Source organism: Hakea prostrata, chromosome 9, assembly GCF_041222555.1.
Source record: "Hakea prostrata isolate BN-2017 chromosome 9, UWA_Hpros_2, whole genome shotgun sequence".
NCBI classification, from domain to species: domain Eukaryota; kingdom Viridiplantae; phylum Streptophyta; class Magnoliopsida; order Proteales; family Proteaceae; genus Hakea; species Hakea prostrata.
This window is the reverse complement of record NC_142608.1, coordinates 57580130-57604245: the sequence shown is the minus strand read 5'-3', so window position 1 is coordinate 57604245 and position 24116 is coordinate 57580130. Positions and strand designations below refer to the sequence as shown.

General features: G+C 37.0%; 2 protein-coding genes and 1 pseudogene across 3 annotated transcripts; all 3 read left to right on the top strand.

The window, feature by feature from the left end:
• LOC149005700 (E3 ubiquitin-protein ligase WAV3-like) lies at positions 1-6996 on the top strand. Of its 2 annotated transcripts, XR_016175622.1 has the most exons (3): positions 1-518; positions 4402-6478; positions 6579-6996. XR_016175622.1 is itself a non-coding variant. In XM_089168999.1 (2 exons), the coding sequence occupies exons 1-2, from the start codon at positions 312-314 to the stop codon at positions 6373-6375; spliced, it is 2181 nt and encodes a 726-aa protein (XP_089025125.1). In that variant the 5' UTR covers positions 1-311; the 3' UTR covers positions 6376-6996. The 2 variants fall into 2 exon arrangements, 1 of the variants encoding a protein (XP_089025125.1); XM_089168999.1 differs by having other exon boundaries at positions 4402-6996.
• Positions 6997-7869: 873 nt separating this feature from the next.
• Positions 7870-9988, top strand: LOC149005699 (pathogenesis-related protein STH-2 pseudogene; annotated as a pseudogene).
• Positions 9989-14579: 4591 nt separating this feature from the next.
• On the top strand, positions 14580-20060 carry LOC149005698 (stromal 70 kDa heat shock-related protein, chloroplastic-like). Its single transcript, XM_089168280.1, has 8 exons — positions 14580-15271; positions 15662-15914; positions 16741-16820; positions 16993-17135; positions 17218-17316; positions 17498-17687; positions 17883-18281; positions 19384-20060. The coding sequence occupies exons 1-8, from the start codon at positions 14699-14701 to the stop codon at positions 19780-19782; spliced, it is 2136 nt and encodes a 711-aa protein (XP_089024406.1). The 5' UTR covers positions 14580-14698; the 3' UTR covers positions 19783-20060.
• Positions 20061-24116: the final 4056 nt, after the last annotated feature.

Genomic DNA, 24116 nt, shown 5'->3' with positions numbered 1-24116 from the left:
TATTTAGATATAGAAAAGCTCACTTTTATCGCAATTTTTTCCGTTACTATTAAAAGCTCATATTGCAGTAACAAGAAATTAAAGAAATAGAAAATTAAAGAAGAGAGAGAGAGAAGCGGAAGAAATCAATTTTCTGATCTTTCGTTTCCGCTCCAATTCCTCTCTTGCAGAGTTGAGATCCGTAAGGCCACGAACCATTCAAACCCTAACCACTCTAAATTCCAATTTCTTCACTTCAAATCTTCTGAAACCCTAATTTCTTTTGCTTTTTATTTTCTTTCGTTTTGTCTGCATTAATTTCTGGTTTATCCATGGCGAGTACATGGAATAAGCTGAAGAAAACTCTGTCCCTCCCACACTCTTCTAATTCTTCTTCGGTAAGTTCGGTTTCTCTTGAAGTTGCTGCTCGTTCGTCCGACATTTCTGAGAAGGATTTCCGACATACGACGACAATGCCGCCATCATCTTCTGGTTTAAGGTTTTCAAGAACGAGTAGCTACAGCAACAGATCTTCCAAGGTTGGTTTTCTACTTTTCCTTCTCTTTTCATATACGATTTTTGTCTGTTTCGAAACTCAATTATTTATCCTTATTGCATGCAATTTGGATTTCCAGACTCAGATTCTTTTTCCTTATCAAATTTTATGAATGATTCGAGTTTTATTGTCTGAAGAATCCAATATACCTCGCGATCTTTAGTTTTGTGGCGGTTTTCTCGCCGGCGACAAAATTTTTGCCGCGAAATGATAACCCTTTTTTTTCCTTTTTTTTCTGGGGGGTGTGTTTCGTTAAACGATAAAGTTGCCAGCTGTGATTTTATGCCTTGCGAACAGCGAACCAGATACCTTTTTTATGGACGGAAATGCCCTTGATGTGTTGAAGGATGAGAACGACTACCAAGTACTAACATTGTCGCGGTCGCCATCGTATGTGTCAAAGTGGAACCCATGGCTGCTATGGTTGGCAAGTTGGGTGTACCCAAAGTTGTTTTAGCTAAGTCAGCAACAACCAATGCATCAGGGATTCAGGGATTTATTGATATAGCTACTGGCGAGTGGCGACAGCCGCGACACTAACTTGGGTGGTGTTTAGGTTGGGAGTTTGGAGATGGGATTTAGGTGGGCACTATCCCAAATATATTAATAAAGATAAAGCACGCGTGGGAAGGCGGTGGTAGTAATTAATGTATCCTTATTTTGTTTTGAATGACAGAAACACCCCTTGAACTTGATTTGGAAGTCTGATCTCAGATTGGACTTTTTGGTTTTGTTCTCGTTTTGTGAAAATGTTATTTGTATAATTCAAAGGAATAAATTATTTGGTCTATTGGATATGCTTTTTGTTGTTGGAATGGTCAAAAAGTGCCCACATATAGAGATTTATAATATAAGTACTTTTTCCTTTTATCGAATTAAACTATAGATGGTACTCTGTAGTAACCAATTAAAGATGGTCATGTCCTACGAATGGATAAATTATAAGACTAATTATTATGATGGAGGATAGATTTTGGGGTGTTTTATGTAGATAAATTTGACTGTAGAAAAGCTGGATCGCACTTTGGTGGGTGAATGATTCTTTAGGTGAACACCTTTGCATATGTATATCCATTTAATGGTTTGGTTGGCTATCTGTCAAATCTAAAATCCAGACCTAATTGTATGATCCCATCATCCCGAATGCATTGATTGCCCCCCCCCCCCCCCCCCAATTGACAAATATTGATCCAGTGTGCCAGATGGAGATGTGCTTTAGGATTGAAATTTATATTCTAAGTGGAGGGGGATGTTGACAACTTTCTGCAACCTTTGCTGATAGATAATAATTAAGATATTTGGTCCGCAAGATGACCAAAATGCCAATTGACCAATTTTGAGGGACTTTAATTTTGATTTGAGCTCATAAGACAAAAAAAGAGTATTGGGTTGTTGAATGATGGTCATTGTTATTAGGTGACTTATTATTATCACAAAAGTCTTATTATTTTTCTGAATATCACAAGATATATTAGTTTTTTTGGGATTTGAGGTTCATCTGGGCTAGCTTACGCGCCTTGACCAAGGAAAAAATTTCGATCAAAACATGAATTTCGACCTAGGGAAAGTGCAACATTTCCAGGTTTCCAGTGTTTTTTTTTTTTTTTTTTTTTTTTTTTTAAGTTTCTACCTTCAATTTTGAGCCTTATATGGACTCAAAATGATATGGATTCTAGCATCTTACCTGTTTCAAGTATAATAAACACAATGAAACTATTAGTTTACCAAAAACACCATTGTAAATGTAACATTCAAGTATATAGTATATATGAGAAGAACCGAGAATATTACCAAGCACAAGTCTACGAAACAATTAAAATTAATAATTAACAACAATAAAATCTGATTCAACACCATCACAACATAGATGAAGTGATGGTGTCTCACATTCATCAATTTGAAGCTCATACATGAGTGTATAGATGTGTATTTTAGGAATATACATATTTTAGAAAATAATTTTTAAATACAGAAAAAAAAAAAAAAAAAAAAAAAGCTAGCAATATGTAAAAATTAATTTTAATTTCACATAATCATAGATCAACACTCTAGACTAATTATACTTTAATTTGAAGGTAATCTAAATTCATTTGAGCCATAAGCAAAACAAAAATAAAAAATGGAGAACTTTGTTAACTCACCTTGTTTGATTCTCAAAACCCAACAATGGAGGTGCAAGAGCGTAGAAGGAATGCAAAGGAATTGCTAAAATGAGGCAAAATGGGGGTAGAATCCAAGAGCGATGAGAAAAATGTTGATTAGAGTGAAAACATGAAGGGCGGAACTACCGCTCGAAACTATCGGAACCTGCAAAATTTTGTACCGTTTCGGTTGAAGCAATACATAAAAAAATTTGTTTCAATTTGAAAAAGTGCAGGAATTTCTTTTGAAATTTCGACAATTTTGAGTGAGATTTATTCCATGACCTCGACTGCATCCTCAAGGGAGCTTTCATAATTAATATGGGTGGGGCATTTACATGGAAGCGTTGGTTTTTTGCCAACTGAGCCACCCCTCGAGGTTTACAAGATATAGTAGTTGTCACATGAATAGATTATGCATCCATTTTGACTGTTGGATAGAGAAGACATGATTTGGATTAGTAACTGTCAAATTTCAAAGTCTAGTTCAATCAAATGTCTACCCCATTTTGTTTTGGCATGCATTCCATGTATGTCAATGCATGTGTACATACCAAAATTGCCCTCTCCTGATCCTGATATTAATTAAACTTAAAAAAGGGTTTGCTCAGATTTGTCTTGTGATTTTTGAAAAATGACCTTCCATTGTTAGATAACAACACCCTTTATTATTGTCATTTGTAAAAGAGGTTTAGCAACACCCTTATATGAACATAAACAATACTTCCAGACCTTTCCTGTTAAATAAAAAACTATAGAGGGTACATTATCCAATCCATTTGCTAGATATCTAATGTAAGAGTGCTCATGCAGTGTGAGCTCTTGGGCTACTGTATCTGTTGATCATTCTTTAATAGAAATCATTTAATTAAAACTTTTCTGACTTCACATGGTTTCTTCACCAGAAATCATGTATTGGCAATCTCAGCATCTGATGTCACTTGATTTTCCAGCTTTGTTCTCCATGCCAGTTGAATTTGTCCAAAATAGGCCTCTGTTTTTTTTTTAGTTGGTCGTCTTGGGTATCTCTTGCTGAACAACTTGACTCCTGAAAATCTTATTGATCAAGATTTGTTCCTCTGTAAAGTAGTTAACTTATTACTCCCGAAAATCTCCTGAAGTGGTAGGTAATCTTTAGAACTTTTTTTTTTTTTTTTTTTGGGGGGGGAGAGAACAATAGAACTCAATTAATTGAACGGTCAAAATAAGTTTCCACACTTGCTGAAGAAAATATTTGCATTATAGGTATGGAAACCCAAGAATTGGAATTTGCAGCTTAGTGATAGTGTATGTTCTATGCTTTTTGTTTTGGTGATTATGAACTGGGGAAGAGGTAACATTTTTTGTTTTGATGCAGCATTCTCATACTTTCTACAGGCATTAGATATTCCAAACATTTCTTAAGCCTTTAACAGTGTAGTTTGGGCATCGTTATTCTGTTCATTTTTGCAAAATGCTATCATTCTTTTAATCATTCAAGGCTCTGGAAAATGTTAGTGGAAGATATTATTGGAAAATTGGAGTAATTATTTCCAAAGCCCATTTTTCAGACCACTCAGTGGCTGTATAGTTATAAATTTCTCCTTTCACTAAAGAAATATAAGGCTCTCCTTGTGACCAAAAAAGTAAAAAGCTATCATGCTTTCTCCTAATATTGCGGGACAGAGTCATAAGTCTATTTTGTTATGAGGATTAACTGTACTAGTTTGTTGCTCATGGTTGCAGAGAACATGTGCTATATGCTTAGGGAACATGAAACCTGGGCAAGGGAAAGCCATCTTCACAGCTGAGTGCTCCCATTCCTTCCATTTTAATTGCATTGCTTCAAGTGTGAAGCATGGAAACCAACTCTGCCCCATTTGCCGCGCCAGGTGGAATGACATCCCTTTCCAAGCCCCAGCTGGTGTCATTGATCCTGAATTGAATGGTATTGAACAGGCTCTTGTTGCTCCTTTCGATTCCCCTCTGGAAGACTCTCATGGTTCACTCCTTCGGCGCCTTCCACAGCAACAACCCTCAAATCATGCTGAACCTCATCATTTCTCAGATGATGAACCTCTATCTGGTGCCAACTTCCAAGATTCAACGTCTGCCTCCTCATTCTCAGCTCATCCAATTGCAACTGTCAGAGCCTTTCCTGAGCTCCCTGCTGTTCCAGCTGCAGAAAACCGTCCTGAATTTGCTGTCCTTGTTGGTGTAAAGGCCCCAGTCATTCCTGATAGCACCCACCACCGCCATGCACCTATTGATCTTGTAACTGTGCTTGATGTCAGTGGAAGCATGGCAGGATCAAAACTTACACTCCTCAAGCGTGCCGTCCAATTTCTTATACGAAACCTTGGGCCTGCAGACCGCCTTGCTATAATTGCTTTCTCATCAACTGCTCGCCGAATATTTCCACTCCGCCGGATGTCTGATGCAGGCCGTGATCATGCCATGATGGCAATAAATTCCCTTCAATCAACTGGTGGGACCAACATAGTAGAAGGGCTCAGAAAAGGAGTCCGGGTTCTTGAGGAACGGCGTGAGCAGAACCCAGTTGCAAGCATCATCCTTCTTTCTGATGGTAAAGATACCTACAATGTTAGCAATCACAACCAACGTAGGAGCTCACATAACCAGGCTACTTTAAATTCAAGGCGGGTTTCGGATTATCTAAGCCTGTTGCCATCTGCTATCTGTCCTAATAATAATGTTTCTAGAGAAGGTGGCCGTATAGCACCTTTTCAAGTACACACTTTTGGCTTTGGCTCAGATCATGATGCTGCTGCCATGCATGCCATCTCAGATGCATCAGGTGGCATGTTCTCCTTCATTCAGACTGCTAGTATCATACAAGATGCCTTTGCCAGATGCATTGGTGGCCTTCTCAGTGTTTTTGCTCAGGAACTGCGGCTGACAGTGAGAGCTGTCGCCCCAGGTGTAACTATTGGGTCAATACCTTCAGGAAAGCACTCTAGTGAAATCTTAAACCAAGGCCAGTTGGGTATAGTTGAAGTTGGAGATTTATATGCTGAAGAAGAGAAAGACTTCCTAGTCCACATCTCAGTCCCAGTCTTCTCAGCTGAAGAATGTGGGAAGACCACATCATTGTTGTATGTGGAGTGCTCTTACAAAATCCCACTGTCGCAGGAGGTTATCCAGGCAGCGAGCAAGACGGTGGTCATACGTCGCCCTGGGGTTCTGTCGTCAGAGGATAACATAATGAGCTTGGAGGTTGACCGACAGCGTAATCGTTTGTGGGTGGCAGAAGGCATTGCAGAGGCTCAGGGCATGGCTGAGGAAGGAAATCTTGAGGGGGCACAGTCCATCCTTGCCACCCGGAGATCAGCCCTATTAGCTTCAGCATCAGCTCAAGCAGGGGATGGACTGTGCAACTGGCTTGAAGCTGAACTTAAGGAGATTAGGGATAGGATGGTGAGTCAGGAGCTCTATGAAGAGACAGGGAGAGCTTACGTGCTTTCAGGCTTGAGCTCACACTCATGGCAGAGGGCTACAACCAGGGGGGATTCAACCACGCATACTATGGCGTTCAACAGAGATGCTGGCAGCCAGAACATGAGTGGGACAATGGGGTACGAGACACCCTCGATGGTGAGCATGGTGACAAGATCGCAAACGATTAACATTAGGACTGGTGGTTCCTCCGAACGTGCACATCTTTTAAACCGGGCATGCAGCTTGGTTGCACATCGATGATGGGAATCGGCAACCCAACACATATTCATTATGGAGAGAATTGTTCAATTTTGGTGGTGTAAAAAGCTTCAAATGCAACAGTAACACTAAGAAGTAATCTCAGGTAAACAGATTCTTACATGTAGTGGCTTCCCAATTTTCTATCATCTGCAGTGCTGGTTTTTTGGGTTTCAAACTGATGAGATCTTAAATGCAATAAACAGATGCAGATTTGTATGACATGGAAAGGAGAACAAAACAAAACAGAAGCTCAAGTTGTTAAACTGATCTCTGTAGTGTTAATCAGTCCATTCTTGTCATTTAAAAACGAATTCTGTTCCTGATTAACAGAGGGATTTAAACTTAATTTGACTGGGTTGACCTCTAGTGTCAGACAGGTTGTAACTTCTCGCAATTGTAATTAGCCTTTATGAACGAGTGATGAATGTATAATGATTAACTGTTCATTAAAATAGAGGAGCAGAAGGAAGAGATAGGATTAGGGTTTCCTTGACTAGGAATAACATGCCATGAGGTGTTGGTCTTTTGTCACTTGGTAATGGAAAATCCAACGATAATAAATGAGGGTAAAATCATAAATTTATTTATTATCTTTAGAAATTTTTAAATTTATAACATCAAACCTCTGTAATTTACGTGATTTACACGTAATATTCCTATCCCTATATATTAAAAGCGCCTTTGTACCAAAAAAAGTTTGCATCCCCTCTCTCTCTTTTGAAACGACCCATATATCATCTATATCATCTTTTATGGCTTGTTTGCATCTTACTAATTCTCAGGAGATGGCTTAGGAAAGCAATTTGGTTTAAAAAGATTCAAAATCTACGTTTTACTTATAAAGTATTAATGTTAATTGAGTCCATTCTTTAGGATTATATTCCACTTTATTACCTAAAATTGATGGCATATCAAATCCTATAGATGATATCATATTGTATTCTTGCATTTATAATTTGTCAAACTCTCACTAAAATCAGGTTCTAAAAAATATAAATGCCTCTTTTTCTTTTTGACTAACCTATGTTTGACAATTTGAGTGATAAAAAAATATATGAAGGCCGGCCATGATAAGGGTACATGTTGAGAAATTCTTGTGTCTCATCGTTAATAACTTTATTTTTAGTATCATGTGATAATTATTCTTCTATAGATCATGAAGATATGGAGACGATGAAACCCTATATGTACATTCATCAATAAGGTTGCAAACTCAAATCATTAGTAGATGATAGATTTTACTAAGAAGAATGACTATTAGGTCCATAGACAAAGAGGAGTGGACATGTATGTGATCTACAAATTGGAGTCCATAGGCATTAAATCTTTAATTAGTTAATATGGTGTTCTTCAAATATGCTTTATTGATGGACCATTTAAGTATACATAAATGTACATGAGAACTCCTACTCTGTTAGACTTTTCAAACCCTTTCTCAAATAGATCTTTTTTCTTTTCTATACGATTTCTTAAATAGATCAAGAACTATCATAGATGCATGAAGGGTTGAAAGATGTACATACATACACAAAAAAAGTATTACATTATATATTTATATGTAAGGGTTATAAGTCAAAATTTTAAGACAATGACTTTATGGCCATATAGAGAACTTTAAATCTCTCTATAAATACCGTTTCTTTTCTCCTACATAATATCTCCAACCCAAGTTCCCTAGCTATTAAGGCTTATATCAATTCTACCAAAAAAAAAAAAAAAAAAGCTTATATCAATATCTCTCTTTCTATTCATATTTCATATGTTCAGAAAAATAATGGTATCACCACCTTTAGTGAAGAGATCAGTGGCCCAATTGCTCCTGATAGTATCTTTAAGGCTGGTGTCCTTAATCACACAACTTACTTCTCAAACTCCTTCCTAACAAGATCTAAGAGTATTGAAGTTCAAGGTGATCAAAGGCTTGGATCCATTGAACAGATCAACTTAGCTGAAGGTTTGCCTTGATTTTGTTTCCATTTTTTACCTATCTTCTTCCCCTTTGAGGATTAGATGCTTAACTGCAAAACATCTATATGCTAGATAGGTAAAGCATTGTCGAAGTGTGGGATTTTTAAAAATGTTAAATTATATATTATTACTACAAATAGTTAATTCTGACAAAAAGGGGACACGAGGTAGTGACCACTATATATATCAAACACATCTTTCATGTTGCACCATATTTGGTGAGTTGGATCTTTGAAAGTCGAGCTTGATCTAACCTAGCACGAAGCCCTAATAACTAATGCCTTAATGATATCTCCATTCCCTATACCTCTAATGTAGATGTACTTTAATTGACATTTTCAAAATAGTCTCACACTCCATCTCAAGTTGTTTAGTTGTGAGTTATGTACTCTTGGACACATTAGAGTAGGTAATTGAAACAAATTAATCAAGTTCATTTTTGACAAAAGCACATTGGCATACTCATTCTCAATTGTTGTGTTGTTGAAAGTCAAAAGGTCTAATTGCCCTTAGATCAGCAATTCTTGAGTGCAACCACCGTGGTTTTAAAAGGATACGAGTGTTCTCAGATTGTGAAGTGGCAGTCAGTCTTATTGTATCTCAAGAACCTCACCTTCCATCGCCAATATCTGAGATCTTGTTTGATATAGGAATCCTTAAGGAATAATTTGAATATTGTGATTTTGGATATATTTATAGGGTGCTAAATGGCTCAGCCCATTCCCTAGCTTAGAAGGCGCTCACCTGCTCTTATAGGATTGAGTGGCTACATTCCTATCTTGGTTCCCAATATGACTTTTTTGTACTTTCTGGGCCTCGGCTCCTTCTTCAATGAATAGTTTCATTACCAAAAGGTCTAATTTTCTCTTGATTTGAGTTTAGATTCCGGATATGTTTTCTAAGGGCTCGAACCGGATTTCCCGGATTCGTCCTGGTGTCGGGGCCCCCTCCTTCGATTCAGGTATGAATCAAGTTTCTTTCACATTCACCAAAATCCGTCCAAATAATTTTCTCTGATGAATTCTGAAGTTTTAAGATTATACCTAGTTGATCCAGTTTGAAATATTAAATATTGAAAACTTTCAAGGGGTTTGGGGGCAGTTTATTGAAGACTTTATTGTTGCATTTAGTCCACACAAAATACCACATTATTTTTTATATATATACACTTGCTTTAAAAAAATGTTTGCTTATTGGATAGTTTTTTTAGTTGCCCTTCTTTGTCAAATGATGGAAAGAAAAGGAAATGAAAAAAGAAAAAAATATATTGTATTCATCTTTTCAAGGGTGAAATCATGACTTTGGAAATGACGACATTTGGCTTTCTTCATCCAACATTTGTAGGCTGTCATTTCAAATGCATCAACCACCACATTGAAGAACTTGACATGAAGAATTTTGTATGTAAAGTTACGATTGATTGAAGGTGATGTGATTGGGGACAAGACAATAAAAGTTGTTCAAACAATTAAGTTCTGAAGCGTCTTTAAATAGTGGATCCATTTGCAAAGTTACTACTGAATTCCATGGTAATGATGACTTAGAGGTGAAAGAAGAAGAAGCTACGATGGGCAAGGATATGGTAGTGGGGTTCTCCAAACTAGTGGAATCTTACCTCTTGGAGAACTCAAATGCCTATGTTTAGGACTCTTTGTATGGCTCTATATAGGATAGATAAATAGATTTTTGTTTTGATACAAAAAATCTTCGCTGGGAGACTCATCGACCACAGTCAGGTGTGTGACTCGGGTCGAACACCGGATTAGTCAGGGCAAAGCCTTGAAAACCGGGGTTGATAACCAGAAAAAAAAAAAGATTTTTTTTTTTTTTTGGGTCGGGGGAGGGGGTTTTTGGGGGAGGAGGGTAAGAAATAGATCCACTTGGACTAAATAATTAAGAGTGTTTGTGTTTGGGTTGTGGATATTGTGGCTAATGCTTGGTCAATAAAATTAGATTGTCATGAATTCTTCCAATCAACTAAATTTTTTTGAGAATTTTGACTCAATCCATTTGTACAGTTTGAATAAGATCCTAAGACCCATTTGATAATTCATCGAAAAAAAGCTTCTCGTGCTTCTAGCTTTAAGAAACAAAAAATGATAAACATTTGTTTGATAAAATTATTCTATTTCTAATAAGTTTTACAATATAAATTGAAATTTATGAAAATTTATGCTTCAAGAAACACTTTTGACACAACAACAATATGTTTTCAAAGCAAAAGCCGAATGCATTGGGTTTAAGTAAAACAATTTTAGATAGGGTATTGATGAAATTTGGCATTTTAAACATAAGAATATTGTTAAAACCTCTCATGCTGCAATATGACTCTTGCAGTTTGTTTCTTCAATCCTAACAATAAGGATTATCAGTTCTTCATCTTTTCTATCTCGGGTGATCAAATTTCATCTTCATCTTTTCTATCCTTGGTGAAACTTTGGCCCTTGTTTTCATAAAAAGCGGTCTATGATCTTCATATTCTCTATTTTGGGTTGCTATAATACATGCCTATTAATACTGCTTCTACTCCATAATTAAATGTTGTCAAATACTTATTGAAAATGTATTTACATCTAAAATCACTTAAAATTGCTTCCGATATTTTTGGAAGCAAAAACACTTGATGGATTATCAAATGACTCCTTAGTTTTCGGAGTATATGCTAGACTTTCAATTTCCCTTCCAATGTGTCTCACTTTTTATGTTTAGAAAAAATAGAATGGTTGAGAACCTCACTTCTTAGTAGAGAGGTTGTAGGTTCAACCCTTGCTCCATTTTCTCTATATATAAAACACATTTGTTTTAGGAAAAAAATTATTATAAAATAAATAATATATATTAAATATAAAGAAGAAAATTAATACAAGATGAACTAAATTTTGAGTTATGTACATTATATATTTATAATAGAAGTAGCATCTTCTCTGAATTTGAAAATATCATAATTTATAAAGAAATACAATATATGATTCTTACACACAATAAGATGATTTTGATATATAATGATCTATTGTTATGATCTTCAGTTAATATGAAAACGTTAATTTTTTAGATTGCACGTTGAGGTGGTTGAGATTTTCATTTGAAAATAATTTTTTGTATGATCTATTTAAAGGTGATGGATATGGGTGGACACAGAATTCAATACCTAAGACAAAGAGGCAAACAATAATTACAAAATTTTTAATACTAAAAAAAGAAAAAGATTTATTTGATAAGTGACTTCTTTTTGTGTAGAATAATTTCTTAATTATTTATTAGAGTTTTTTATGTTTGGGTCCCCTTAGTGGATCACAAATTAATGTTAGGTCTCCTTAATAAAATATATTACATGTGGATTCTAACTAAACTAAAGTCGCCATTAAGTATATTCAAATTTCCAACGTTGAGGGACCAAAATGCCCTTCAGGTTATTTAATACATTGTGTTATTATAATTTTTGTTTCTAGTTTATATATTTTTTAACCCCATAATTAATGCCTAATGACTAATTTTCTCTTTTAAAATCATATATTAATACAATGTATTAAATAACCAAAATGACATTTTGGTCATTTTACCTTTGAAATTTGAATATACTTAAAGGCAATTAACGGTGTTAATTTGCTTGGGACCCATACCTAATATGTTGCATTAAGGGGGACCCAACATTAGTTTGTGGTTCACTAAGGGGACCCACACATAAAAAACTCTATTTGTTAAGAAATAAATAAGTAAAAATTTATATTTTTTTTAGAGTAAATTTTTTTTTTTTGCCAACCCCGGTTTATAAACAGATGTTCGACCCGCATCGCACACCTGGCTGTGGTGGGTGAGTCTCCCAGTGGGGATTAGAGTAAATTGTTTAAAAAATTCTAAGAAAATTTACAACCAAAATGTAATTTTAATAACGAACTTTTGTATTAAGTATTGTTATAGTTTACTTTTTATTTTTTGTTTTTTTAAGCAGTAAATTGAGAGTGGCAAGAAATAAAGAAAACCTATGTAAGATTGTTAACTTATGTTCAATCTTATTTTCTTGCATTTGTAAAATTGTTACGTATTTTCCCTTGATTACCAAAAAAACAAAGAGCAAATTGCACTGACACCCCAAAATGAAGGCTTTAAAACACTGACACCCCATTTTATGTTTTAAAAACACAGACACCCCATTCATTAAACACACTAGTCCATTCTGTAGTAAAACCATTAACAATTGTTCTTTTCTTTAATTCCAAATGCCCTTACCCTATCTTTCTCTCTCCTCCTCGGATCCCCGTGCTTCCCCGCCGCCGCCTCCTCCCTCGCCTCCTTCGTCCTCCCCCCATGCTCGGCGGCGGGACTTCTTGGTCTTTGTCAATCTTGCGCCAATCTTTGATTGCTTCGGGTCGTGTCGTTTGTTTGTGAATTGGAGGTTGGGGTGCGGCTGTGTATGCGCCGTTGCTCCGGTGTTCATGTATGCCTCTCTGGTCGGAGGTCTTGCGGTGTTGTGGTGGTTGGCCCGGTCTTTTCAGACTGATATGCCTCGGTTCTTCATGGGGCCATTGGTGGGGTCCTGCTTTTCGCTTTTTTTCTTGGCCTTTTTTGCCGTCTTGCAATCATATCTTGTGGGCATCGTCCTTTTGTACTCATCTCTATTTTGTTTTTGGTTTGTTCGCGGGCGTGCGGTTGAGTGGGAGAGCACATTTTCTTTATTTGTTCGTCTCGCCGCGGTCCGCTCATGGTCGGGGTCTCGTGGCGTTGCCGAGGTCTCCCTTCGTCGGGGCATCTGGTGGTCGCTCTATATCCGTGAATCCGTCACGGCGATTACTCGAAGAATGGGATGCGAAGGAGATCGTCGCTGTTGTGGATCTCTCGGCGGGCTGCCCCGATCAGACAGTTCTTCATCCATGGTTGCTGGTGCCGGGGTGGGTGGCGGGGTGAGTGGGGTCCGGTGAGGAGAGAGTGATAGGGTGGGCTTTTTGGTTGACATGCGGTGGGTTTGGTTTTACTAATAGTGGACTGTGTGTTTGTGGGGTGTCTGTGTTTTCTGTGGGGTGTCAGTGTTTTAAATCCTTCATTTTGGGGTGTCAGTGCAATTTGCTCAAAAACAAAAAAAAGGAAAGAAAGAAAAAAAACATATTTTCACCTTCTTTTTTTTTTTTTTTTTTTTTTTTTGGTTAAATGTCGTCCCCAAGGGTTGAACCCACAATCTCTCCACTTTCTTACTATAAAATTAGATTTATTTATAAACTTATTATTTCATATTTTGTTCATAATTTCTTTGTTTTATAGAAAAAATATAAATAGAATTCAAACAATGAATTCAATGTTCAGAAGAAGAGCCAAATGTGGTATGTTAAAGCGGTTAAAGACTCAACTTCCCTAGGGGAGGTATTGGGTTTGCACCCACTTGGCGGCATTAATATAAAAGCTCCCCCCCTGAGGAAGTAAATCGTAGTGCGCGCAAGCTGGCCCGGATGAACCTCAGTTCTCAAAAAAAGAAAAAAAAAAGATGATGAATTGTTCTACAATTTGTTTGCTTAATTCAAATATACATAATCTTCTCTAATGTTGCTATTTTGTTGGGTTTGCATTTAAAATTTGAATTTAATTTAGTGTATTTAAAATATCTCTCTCCCACTTCAACGAATCGCTCACAAATAAAAACAAATAATTAGTAAAAAGTTAAAAAACAAGCAACTTTTATTCAGTCATATTCTTACATATACGTATTCAACATTTTAAAAAGAATAAAAAACATAAAAAAAAAAAAAAAAAGAAATTTTTTTTTTGGTACAAATGGACTTTATTAAGCTAGGAGATAAGATATTAATATGCTTGAGCGAGAGTCGAATCACGACCTCTTCACTAAAAGGTATTGGTTTCAACCACTAAAATAGCTCTAGGTTGGCAAATAAAAATGCCCTTTAGTCAAAAAAATTCTTTTCTTAATTCATCTAAAAGATGAGAGAATAAATAGGAAGAAATTTAGGAACGATGAATTTATTTTGAATTAAGAGATAATCAATATTATTGATGACATTTTTTATATTTTTTCATTTTATTATTTAAAAAAAAAAAGAATGTAAACCATGCTTTACCATAAAAAATATGAGATCCCCACGCGATCCACGTGAATGCTTGGAATAATTTTTAAGTTATTGTGAACCATGGTTTGAAAAGGGCTAACCAACCGGTCTATTTTTGGACCGACCGGGTTTGAAAACCATGCCTCATTTCTCCTTCTTATCTACTCCTCCCACCCTATATTTCAGAAACCCTGCGACGACCTAGGAATCGAGAGAGGCCCTTCTGCTTCAATTTTCTACTTCCGTTTCGGCCTCTCAGTAGCCTTTTTAGGGTTTCTATCGATTTGCAGCGTTTCGAAACACAGATGGCATCTTCAACTGCTGCAAGGATTCATGTCCTCGGTGGTTCTGATTTCCCTTCAACGAGAAAGTCATGGAGTAGAAAAACAAGTTCACCAAGAACTGTGTTCTTTGGTCAGGGATTGAATAATGGAGGAGCTTCCTTTGGATTTCCTAGCTCGGCATTCTTGAAAATTAAGAGAAATACGAGGAAGGATTCTGCAGTTGGTCCTGTTCGGGTGGTGAGCGAGAAGGTAGTTGGCATCGATCTCGGAACAACGAATTCTGCGGTTGCGGCAATGGAGGGAGGAAAACCTACTATCGTGACGAATGCTGAAGGTCAACGTACGACGCCCTCTGTTGTTGCGTACACCAAAAATGGTGATCGTTTGGTTGGGCAGATTGCTAAGAGGCAAGCTGTTGTGAATCCTGAGAATACTTTCTTCTCCGTGAAGAGATTTATTGGGAGGAAGATGGCTGAAGTTAATGAGGAATCTAAGCAGGTCTCTTATAGGGTTATTAGGGATGAGAATGGGAATGTCAAGCTTGAGTGCCCGGCCATAGGTAAACAGTTTGCCGCTGAAGAGATTTCTGCTCAGGTATAATGTCTTTTTCTTTATGGGCTTTTGAAGAAATGTTGCGTTACTTTCTCTGTGGAAATATACTTATATCACTATGGGTGTGCTGTTTCGTGATTTCACTCTTTCATGACCTGTATTTAAATGCGGGTGGGTTTATGAACGTTTATGAGCTTAGATTCGTTTGTTTATTTTCCATTTCTGAGGCCTTATACCATGTACAAAAACATTTGATTTGGTATACATTGTAGAAATATGAATCAATAGTTGCTACACTTTCTGTTGGGACAAAATTTTCCTTGCACTAGTCTTATAATGTATGCTAGAATTTTATTTTATTACTTTTGGCATTTGGAATATGGTTTGCATTTATCTTGCTAGGGAGCAAACACTAATTTTGTTTGCTTTCAGGTGTTGAGGAAACTTGTTGACGATGCATCTAAGTTTTTGAATGACAAAGTCACCAAAGCTGTGGTAACAGTCCCTGCATACTTTAACGATTCCCAAAGGACAGCAACAAAGGATGCCGGGCGTATTGCTGGTTTGGAGGTTCTTCGAATTGTTAATGAACCTACTGCTGCTTCACTGGCATATGGTTTTGAGAAGAAGAACAATGAAACCATTTTGGTATTTGACCTTGGAGGTGGTACATTTGATGTTTCAGGTAATGCTGAGTCTTTGCCAACTGCTGCATTTTGTATAATTTGACAGTAATGACTCTACAGTGCATCTTGTTCACTTGATTGCATCTGCATTGGCTATTTTTCCAAACTCCTTGAATTTCCTAGATGCTTCAAAGTATCATCTCTTTAATTTGAAGGATAATAACTGGGAAGGTATTATATTTGCTTAACTGAGAGTCTGAGAAAGCATTCTCTATATTCTGGCCTTTGATCTCCTCTGTGCTTGTTTTAGTTTTAAATCCAGTTCATGAATTCCTCACTTATTACCCAGAAATGTGATGTATAACTCTTGGACAGGTCCCCCCCTCCTGTATATATACAGATGGGATTTTTCTGCACATCGTTTCGATGTCTAGTTGGCTGTCACCCCACTGCCTCTTAGGAGAAGTTATGGTATAACCATAATCTGTTTCAACAAAAAAAGTAATCGAAAACTGTTTTGTATAAACATTTTTCATTCCCTTGATTTTCTAATCAAAAATAGAAGTTTCTGCTATTTTTTGCTTCAAAAAGAAACTTTGACATAACAACAGTTTGTTATTTTGTCTGTTTTTTGAACCACAATCTGAGCTTCCAGGTGCTTTTAAGTGAAATACATTTACCTCCAGTGGTAAAATACCCTTCATAGGGTTTGTCCCCTCCTTGGGTGCACCAATAGGGGCCTGTTTTGAGGCTCAAAATCTGAGCTGCACTATGGTTGCCAATTCTGGTTACATCAGCAATGGCCTTACCATAACAAATGCTCAATATGAATGAGCTTTTGCATTCTGTTTTATCCTCTCATCCTTGCATGTATTTAAATGGCAGTTCTTGAGGTTGGAGATGGAGTCTTTGAGGTGCTGTCTACTTCGGGGGATACACATTTGGGAGGTGATGATTTCGACAAGGTTGTTATCATTTATTTAATTTTATTTTTTTCTTACTTGCAATTTTTGTTGTCTTTGGCTTATTTATGTTGCTGTTGATCTTATTGGTTTTTTTTTTCCCTATTTTTTATTAGTATTGTTATTGCTTTTATTGCCATTTCAATAGAATATGATGCTAGTTTATTTTAAACAGAGAGTTGTTGATTGGCTTTCTGCAAGCTTCAAGAAGGATGAAGGCATAGATCTTCTGAAAGACAAGCAAGCTCTGCAGCGTCTTACTGAGACTGCTGAGAAAGCAAAGATGGAGTTGTCATCGTTGACTCAGGCAAATATTAGGTGTGTTTTGTTTGTTTGTTTTTTCCTGCATGCTTATTAATTAATGATCTACTAATGTGTTCTCTCTCTTACCATTGGACAGCTTACCTTTCATTACTGCAACTGCGGATGGCCCCAAGCACATCGAAACCACACTCACAAGGGTCAAGTTTGAGGAATTGTGTTCAGATCTGCTTGATAGGTATGTTATTCCACTCACTTATGTTATTATTTGATCAGCTTGATGAACATGCTTTCCCACAATATCCTCTTCCTGTTCTTATTTTCTATTTCCTAGCTTGCTTTTGGTTTCTATGATCATTCTTGAAAATTAGTCCTTCCCTGTTATCGTTAGCTAATACAAATCTGGTATTGCTGCTTAGGCTTAAAACCCCAGTAGAAACTGCTCTAAGGGATGCCAAATTATCATTCAAGGATCTAGATGAAGTCATCCTTGTTGGGGGATCAACCCGTATCCCAGCTGTTCAAGATCTTGTAAAGAAGATTACAGGAAGAGAACCCAATGTCACGGTCAATCCTGATGAAGTCGTTGCCCTTGGAGCTGCAGTTCAGGTCTGTTGAACTATTCATCTTCTTTTCTAATAGCCCATACATCATGAGTTATTCTCATCTGAGGTGGATCGTAAATACATTGCAGTATCATCTTCATGAATTGAAGAAAGTCCCAGATGACAATTTTTTTGCTCCTTTTTTTCCCGAGTGATTGTTGTATTGACATCCAATCCAACGTTTTTGTTATATTTTAAGGCTGGTGTATTGGCTGGTGATGTGAGTGACATTGTGCTTCTGGACGTGTCTCCGTTGTCTTTGGGTCTGGAAACTTTGGGTGGTGTAATGACAAAGATCATCCCAAGAAACACAACATTGCCCACCTCAAAATCAGAGGTGTTCTCAACAGCTGCAGATGGTCAGACCAGTGTTGAGATCAATGTTCTTCAGGGAGAGAGGGAGTTTGTGAGGGATAACAAGTCACTTGGGAGTTTCCGTCTGGATGGCATCCCCCCTGCTCCTCGTGGTGTACCCCAAATTGAAGTCAAATTTGACATTGATGCCAATGGTATCCTCTCTGTTGCGGCTGTTGATAAGGGTACAGGAAAGCAGCAGGACATAACCATTACTGGTGCAAGTACCTTGCCCAGTGACGAGGTATGTTTAAAAACTGGCCTTCTTGTTAATGTCTTTTGCATTTAAAAAGGATCATCTCCTAACGGTGTTCTGAATTAGAGCTATCTGTACTTAAATTTACCAAGATTTGGTGTCCTAGTTGAATGTTGACTGTGATTACTTTAAAACTTTAATTTATGATCTGGGTTTTTATTGTTTGTGATACCTGTCATGTATTCCCAAGGCATTATGTTTGATTCTTTTCTGCTCTTTATTGTTATATCTTAAATAGTTTTCTGGGTTTGGGGAGATGAAATAGAAGAGGCCTTTCTATAAGTTGTGAGATTTATCATTATTGTTTATAAACAATGGGAGTAGTTTCTGTTTGTCACTGTTAATGTTGTGCGTGGGCCTGTAGCAGCATGGATACATGTTAACTCAAATTATGACTGAGTCCTGTCATAACCTTTTGTAATCCAACTTACTATATCGCATCATTGTTTGCAGCATGCTAAGGGTTAATTTGTTACAAACTAGATGTTCCTTTTTCCAGGATGGCATATTTTGATTATCCTATTGCTTAAGGAATTGTTGCATTTGAATAACTGGCTAATCTTGCCCTGCTCGTTATGCTTCCATTTGACCTGGCAAATTCTTAATCAAGTTTTATGTCATTTCTTGCCTTGACTATTTGGGAAATGTTTACAATCAGTAAAGCATGGTTTTTTTTTTATTTACCAAGCTGCATGAGAGCATTCAGGCAGTTTCAGGCCATTTGACTGTGACCAGACACTTTTTACGTTGATGTCTGTGCTTTCTTTTTACCAACCTTTATTTTATTTGCTTCTACTAGAGAGTAGTTTCTCCTGCTGTCCAGAAAATTCTTCAAATTGTTGTATTTTCCCAGCTTGTCTGGACTTGGACATTGTCCACCAATATGATCTGTCAATTAATTTCCTTGCTGCAAAAATTCATGGGGACTTTGTTGTCACTTCACAATCAAATATTAGATAAAATTGTAATTTACATCGTGTTTCTGACCGATGGATCTGCTACTTGAACAACTACCTAAAAGCACTTCAGGGGTCATTTTAAGCTGGCAACCCTTGTATATTAATAATGGTTAAAACATAACACTGTGCAGGTTGAAAGGATGGTGAAGGAAGCTGAGAAGTTCACCAAAGAAGACAAGGAAAAGAGGGATGCCGTAGACACAAAAAACCAGGCGGATTCTGTGGTGTACCAGACAGAGAAGCAATTGAAGGAGTTGGGAGACAAGGTCCCTGCCCCTGTTAAGGAAAAGGTAGAAGCTAAACTTGGTGAGCTCAAGGATGCAGTGTCTGGGGGTTCTACACAAGCGATAAAGGATGCCATGGCTGCCCTGAATCAAGAGGTAATGCAGCTTGGTCAGTCTCTCTACAACCAGCCTGGGTCACCTGGTGCTGCTGGCCCTGCACCTGGAGGTGAAGCTGAGCCTTCAGGATCAGATAACAAGGGACCTGATGCTGATGTCATTGATGCTGACTTCACTGACAGCAAGTGATGGTAGAGGTTTATTATTGGTGAGGACTCCTAGCCCATTCATAGTGTATATTTTTCAGTAGTATCTATTTGGTTTTTCTTCGGGAGGGTAAAATCCTGTTTAATTTTGGTTTCTTTTTTAAATTTTATTTAAATAAGGGTGCAGATTTAGAAAGTAGTGACTATGGGATTTGATAGCCCATAATAGGACATTCAGCAGGTTTCAGCCCCCCGTTAAAACTTCAATTGATGTAATACTAAAAAAGGATTTTCTATTGGAAATTCTTCTTCTTTGCACCAGTTTCAGAATACGAAACAAATTTTGAAGAAATCTTCAACATGTTTTGCCAGAGTTTAGTTATCCATGCTAAGCTAGAAAGTGAGGCTTTTGTGTTTCACTTCATATCTGTCTTTGTTGTCCAACAATATGGGCAGTTGGCCTTCCTAGATCATCATACAGGTGTTTATTTTCACTGTTTAAGTGGTTTTGTATATACAGTAGATCTACAGGGATCACATGCCTAAGCCTTTTGAATGACATCAAACCTATGCAGACAAATAAAAAATGGCCGGACTTTGGAGGACTTTGCCCTGGTTGATGTAACGTACAACATCATCAAATCAGTAGAAGCAGGGAAAGAAATTCATGAAGATACAGTGATTCATATATCTATATTTATGGGGAGAATTTTGATTTGTTTCACATTTCGAAAAACGGGTTAGGTCTGAAATTGACACCCTTGAAAAATTATAATAAGCGTGCTATTGTTACCAAAGCACTTCAACATAAAAAAGATAAATCATAGGAGGAAATGGAGAGTATATTTTCCTCAAGTCTACTTAAATATTTTCAAGGAACGAATCCTATTATGTATACAGAAGGTCTCCTCCTCAGGTGATGTTCGACAAAATTCTCAATCTCCTCTGATTGAGAATTAAAGGATTTAAGAAGCAGTTCCTTCTTTCAGGGAGAGATATATGGTCAGCTCACTGAGAATAAGAAAATTGAGGATCATTGAGGATCATTGAGGATCATTGAGGAAAGCGAAGAACACTGCCCAAAATGGGAAGAGCTTCCAAGGGCATTAATGAGATGATATCAATCATCTAGGTTTTCCAGAACACTCTCAGATTCACGTAGAATCTTACCCTGGTAGAGACACAACAGAACTTATTATTGTCATTTATTGTTCATCAGAAGGAAAGAAAGCTCCTTCAATGCCTTTATTTGCTCTAAATTTGATACGTGAGCTGTGTGATGCCCTTCATATGGCATGAATCAAATAAGTCTAGATTTTCTGAAAAGCTGCCTAATAGTTGTCAAGGAATGAATCCAATTATATATCTCTGGTGGTGTTCCAACAAATATCTGAGAATCAATCCCTTCTGATTGAGACTTGATGGATCCAAGAAACACTTCAGTCTTCATGGAAGAGATCATCAACTCATCCCCTGAGAATGAGAAAGAGAAGATCATGGAGCAGAGTGAAGAACATTGCTCAGATTGGCCTGACTTTCCTAGGAACTTCACTTCAGTCTTCTTGGGAGAGATCATCAGCACATCCCTTGAGAATGAGAAAGAAAAGATCATGGAGCAAAGTGGAGCATTTCTCAAAATGGGCTGAGCTTCCCAGTAGTATTACCCAGTTGATATCTGATCGTCTTGGTTTTCCAGACATTCTCAGATTCAGTTCCACCTGCATGCCATGGAGACCAGCTTTAAAAGAGACTAGGAGACTACATTATTGCTTCTCTAAACAGAGATCATACATTCCAATGGTTCTATTCGAGTACAATTTGAGTAAAGGAACCTTTGATTGCTTCAGTTTTGAAGAGAATAAGCTTTATTGGATCAACTTGGAAGAAGCACCAGGTGCACAATGCATTGGATGTTCAGAGAGCTGGTTAGTTATGTTGTCACCTGACTCTCCTCGTTGCTTCATATTGAATCCCTTCAAAGGAACCCGAATCAATCTTCCATATAACCTTAAGATTAACATCTATAAGGTGATCTTGCTCTCCAATCCTTTTGATATCACTTCCAATAAGCCTAACTTGGACTGCACCATTGTAGCTTTGGGCTCTACAAAGACATACCTGAACATCTGTAAGATTGGAGATGAGTGTTGGACAACCATCAAATTAGATGGTCAGCATCATAACCTTGCTAGCATTATATTTCACCAAGGTGAGATCTATGCATTGTCAAGAACTGGGGAACTTTGGATTACAAATTTGGCAGGTCCAACGCCTTGTGCCCACAAACGTAAAGCTGTTTATAGTCTTCATGAATATCAGATTGAATGTTTCCTGGTAGAGTCTAAAGAGAACATTTTTGTTGGTATTAAGGCTCAGTACAAGAAGGGTTAGAAGAACTGTCAAATTTATGATTTATATGCTTGTAGAAACTGCTGCTGAATATAAGTTGGAAAAAGTACCCTTTCTTGCTGATGATCAAGTGCTCTTTGTTGGGAGATTATGCTCTAAGTCAATCTCAATTGTTGAGTGTAAAGGGCTGCAAGGGAACTGAATATACTTCAATGATGACAAACTTCTGGGATTCAAGAATAATGAATATTCTTGAGAAGGGAATTTACAGTCTCAAGACTGGAAATATTGTTCCTTATAACCTTTCATTTGATTTGTATCCGTTTGACTTGCCACATGTTTGGATCACTCCCTCTATTTGAAAAATGCAATTTTATGACCCTTTAAACTTTTGATTGTAGACCAAGATATGCATGATAAGTTCTATTGAAAATGAAACAATAAGCATACTCTACACTTTGTAACAAGGATCTGGAACAATCGGAGAGGAGCTTTAACAAGAACTGTTTTACAGCACAGCACACTTCAACGATCTCTATGGAGGATATGTTTCTATATAGGGTCATGAGTGTGGTAGGAATTAACTATTAATATATCAATTGGACTAACGTGCAACGGTGAGAGGATAGTTTCTTTTCTTTGCCCCTTGGTGGATCCTCGTTGTGGAATACAATTTTTGTACTTTCCATCTTACACAACCCAATGGTTTGAGTATGAAAATTTACCTTCCAATCTATTTTTTTAATTAAATTATAAATATAAGTTTAATTTAATTAAATTTAATTAAATTAAATTAGGGTTGGAAAGGACTGCCCCCCCCCCCAAAGAGAGCTAAATTGGAACACTACTCCACTCTACTAGAACTAGTAATTTTATAATCCAAATCTGGCCTCTCGTTGAAAAGTCAGGTTGAGCTAGGTTCGGATTGATAGGGTTTAACACCCTTAGAAATAAGAAAAGTAAATAAAATCATAAAAATAGAAGATAAAATTGTGTTAGTACCTCCAAAGAGAGGGTTTTAAATTCTGACACCCTACTTTATATTTAAAAAATAAAGACACTCCAAAGATAGGAATTTTTGCTTCAATCCTGTGCATTTAATATGTAGGACTGTCAAGCAACACAATTTTGACCGCCGGATTAAAATATCGATCTAGATTTTAATCTCGGCCGTTGATATTGAAGCAATTTCCCAAAGTTAGACTCTTGTTGGACACGTTAGTTCAAATATTACGAGATTACTTGAATATCCTTTATCAAATCAAATAGACAAGTTGGACAAAAAGTTCAATCCATTATACTGAATGCCCTTAAATCATTTTTATTTTTTAAAACTTAATTGTCTATTTATTATTGGTTTCAAAAATTTATTAGATAACACACACATGGAAAAAGAAAAGTTATGTATAATTAACCTAGAGTTTGCATGATAAACAAATGATTATACACTATTGCCTCAAAAATCAAGTTATTTTTATTTAAATTATTTTAACTTTAATTGGTTAAAATAATTTTCCTTTTAGTGAAATGACCTAATTACTCCCATTTAGCAGGTGGGTGAAGGATTCTCCATAACATCACCATCTTCATTGAATACCCTCCACCTGGCATCTCACATCTTTTTGTTTCTCAATCGCAAGCATTCTCCCTCAGGCCTTAAGTAGTCTGCAACTTCACACAACTCAGTCGTATTAAGTAGTCCAGGTTGCACTGTCGAGTTTGAACCCGACGTTCTTAATTCCTGTCAGGACGTAAAACGAACTTGCTGCTCGATGATTCCCTATATTATCGATTCCAACTGAAGAAGAGGTAGCAGCGGAATCAGAAACTATAAAGAGTCTTAAGAGTTCCCCATCTGTTTTCTTGGAGCACTTGGGATGCATGATCCAACTGGGATAAATTCCGTATGTAAATTTCGCATGATCTTCTCGTCTTCTTTATTGTAACTCTCAGCATTCCCATGTTCATCTGCTTCACTTATCTACTATCCCACCACTCATACCTACTGATTGATACCATTCTGAGTTC

Coding starts and splice junctions, on each gene's coding strand:
- LOC149005698 (XM_089168280.1), top strand. CDS start 14,699: ATGGCATCTTCAACTGCTGCAAGGATTCATGTCCTCGGTGGTTCTGAT. Junction 17,317..17,497: donor TGTTCAGATCTGCTTGATAG/GTATGTTATTCC, acceptor ATTGCTGCTTAG/GCTTAAAACCCCAGTAGAAA. Junction 17,688..17,882: donor CCCTTGGAGCTGCAGTTCAG/GTCTGTTGAACT, acceptor TTATATTTTAAG/GCTGGTGTATTGGCTGGTGA.
- LOC149005700 (XM_089168999.1), top strand. CDS start 312: ATGGCGAGTACATGGAATAAGCTGAAGAAAACTCTGTCCCTCCCACAC. Junction 519..4,401: donor ACAGCAACAGATCTTCCAAG/GTTGGTTTTCTA, acceptor TCATGGTTGCAG/AGAACATGTGCTATATGCTT.